This window comes from Oryzias melastigma, linkage group LG19 (genome assembly GCF_002922805.2).
Source record: "Oryzias melastigma strain HK-1 linkage group LG19, ASM292280v2, whole genome shotgun sequence".
Taxonomy (NCBI): domain Eukaryota; kingdom Metazoa; phylum Chordata; class Actinopteri; order Beloniformes; family Adrianichthyidae; genus Oryzias; species Oryzias melastigma.
In genome coordinates, this window is record NC_050530.1 from 4,674,558 (window position 1) to 4,677,266 (window position 2,709).

General features: G+C 48.1%; 1 protein-coding gene across 1 annotated transcript; it reads right to left on the reverse strand.

Annotated features, from left to right (window-relative positions):
• Positions 1-1,729: 1,729 nt before the first annotated feature.
• LOC112141809 (ribonuclease P protein subunit p30) lies at positions 1,730-2,357 on the reverse strand (the record flags this gene model as incomplete). Its single annotated transcript, XM_024264969.1, is given in 4 exon segments — positions 1,730-1,879; positions 1,953-2,033; positions 2,115-2,194; positions 2,320-2,357. Coding segments are annotated over 4 exon segments (237 nt in total), but the record flags the coding sequence as incomplete, so codon positions are not given.
• Positions 2,358-2,709: the final 352 nt, after the last annotated feature.

The window sequence follows — 2,709 nt, forward strand, 5'->3', positions numbered from 1 at the left end:
ATAGATTTAAGCTTTGCTATTAAATAGATTTAAGCTTTGTTTATCAAAGACTAAATTCGCGTTTAAAAAAAAACAATCGACATTTTCGTCTATGCTTTTATTGTGAAGGGTCCGCGCGGGCTCAAACCGGAAACGTCCCGCTCGTCACCGTAAACTAAAGGCTCCCGGTTGACGGAAGGTCGGCCAGCTGCGTGACCCAGCGCTGCAGGGAGCTTCCAGCCGCCACGCGGGACGTTAGCCGGTGACCCGCGCGTTTCACCGGGATTTGTTTGTGTTCCGGTAGTAAATAAAGCCAGCTTCCGGTTTCTGCGCGAACGCGAAACCTTTATAGCCAGTTAGCTAAATGTTAGCATGGAAGGGGCTAACCTGCTGAAGAGACGGATTCTGGAGGAGGGGGCGGAGCTCTGGAGCTGTAAACCTGTGCAGGTGAGAGGAGGGACGTTAGTGGACTTCAGTCCTTCGTCTGATCGATCAGATGGTTGACTGATGATTAAACCGGGACTAGTTAGTTAAACTTTAACAACAATAGCAGCTTCATCCATGTTGTTTGTTTACATCAACGTCCTGGTTCCACTGAAGATCCCGAGTGGGCTGTCCGCAGAAACTATTAAACTGTCTTCAGCCTCTGTTGTCATAAGTGTGTTTGGACCAGCTTGGTTAGATTCTACAGAACCCGGATGTTCTGATACTTCTGACAGAACAGATGTTTGAAGAACCTGATGAAGATGTTTGATCTAGAAGCGACTGTGCATGGAGGCAGCTCTGCAGTCGGTGGAGTGTCCCATGGAAACGTCCTGCGTCGTCACGGTGACCGGTCAGCATGAGCAGGTCAGTGCGGGTCGTCTCTGCGCTCGGCTGGGATCCCATCAGAACCGCAGCTTCCCGTTGCCATAGAAACCAGCTCCCTCCCCATCTGTGCAGGTCCGTGCGGTCCACCTCAGACCTCCCACGCTGTGCTGCCCCCGATGTCTCGGAGGAGAACCGGTAATTTCTTCACATTTAGCAATCTGAGCTTTTATTGGTGAAAGGAATTCTGGGAAATGGAGTCCACTTTAGGTCAAAGCTCTTTCTACATTTGGTTGTTGTGTTTTTAGGGTCACATCAACCACATCATGGGTCTCTGAGCTCAGGAGGTGGAGGAGGACTTCCTGCTGCCCCCCCCAACGGTCTTCCTCTCCAGCTTCAGCCATCGTGGTCTTCCTCATCCACACAGAAACTCCAGCCTTGTTTACCTTTGATGTTTGAGGCTTTTAGATCTTTTTTTGCTCCAGTAAGTTTAAGCCCCGCCCTCTTCATCCTTGCCAACGTCTGGTTGGTTTAACCCGTCCAGTCTGTTGAGACTGTCTGACCTCTGACCTCTAACAGTAAAGGGCTTTTACACAGGTGAGGGCGCCCCCCCATCTGACCTCAGGATAACTCCTCCCTCTTTGGTGTTTAAGGGAAAAAAAAATCTGTTTACGGAATTAACTTTAAAATGTGTCTAATTGAAAGATGTTGTTAAACGATTGACGAGATAATGAAAGCAGAAATGTTCACGAGTCTTCCTGTTTGTACATTTCTATTTTTATATAAATATCTATATTTTTACATCCGGTCTGAATGTAAACAAACGTCCTAAACTTGATTTCATGATTTTCAAACTCCAACAATGACAGCGTTTGTACTGTAGATTTCAGAATAAAAGCTTTGATACGCTTTGATTTTGAAAGAGACTCTTAATTTGAAAGTGTGGGGTTCTTAAATCTGTTTATTTTTCCAAAAATACAAATAAAAAAGAAATTTCAAGAGTTTAGAATAATGAAATAATGAAACTGAGTTGGCTCCGCCCCCTTAGCTGCCAGTCAGGTGGTCTTGACCCTCTTGGCTGCAGGTGTGTCACCTGCACAGGTACATTAGTATCTTGAGACACTGAGCATGCTCACTCCATGAAACATCTCTGAACCAGAACTGACCCTCTGATGGACGCGGCGGCGGCGGCGCCTCCTGCTGGCTCCTCACCATGTACACGATCCCACTGGCCGTCTTCCGAGTTTCTGACCACAAACACACACGGGTCTGAATGAACATCCGGATTCATTTTTCCTGCAGGCCCTAAACGCAGCATCAGTCCTCACCTGCGTGCAGCAGCGCCGCCCTGCAGGTGGAGGAGACGGCCTCCTTTGCGTCTCCGTCTGACAAACCGAACAGCAGACCTCTGAAGAAACACATCAGGAACACAACAGGCGCTTCACCCACACACACACTGCAGTGTGGGTGTGTGGGGGGGTGTGTGTGTGTGTGTGTGGCAGGCCCCTCCCACGTGTGAGGATCAAAGGATACAAGTTGCTGATGTCATACGGTCCTCGCAGCTCCAAAGCCTGAAAACAAACGAGTTTAAACATCTACGGAAGCCTGAGAGGACAAAAAACTCAGATCAGCTGTGGTGTGAGCACGCACGTGATCACATGCGTGCTCACACCAGCGGAGACGCTGCTGCCAGTAAGTGGCCACTCCCCTTCAGAAGGTATGAGTCCAACAGTTAAACACGGTGGGGGGAGTGTGATGGTTGGGATTGTTTGGGTAAATTGAAACTGTGACGCGTTTTACCAAAAAATCCAGAAGGAAACGTTTTTCTGTGACCCGGAAGACGATAAATGTTTGTTAAAACGGAACCACAGAATGACGGAGAGAAATAGACTCACCTAGATCAGTGTGTGTGGTTCTTGATTT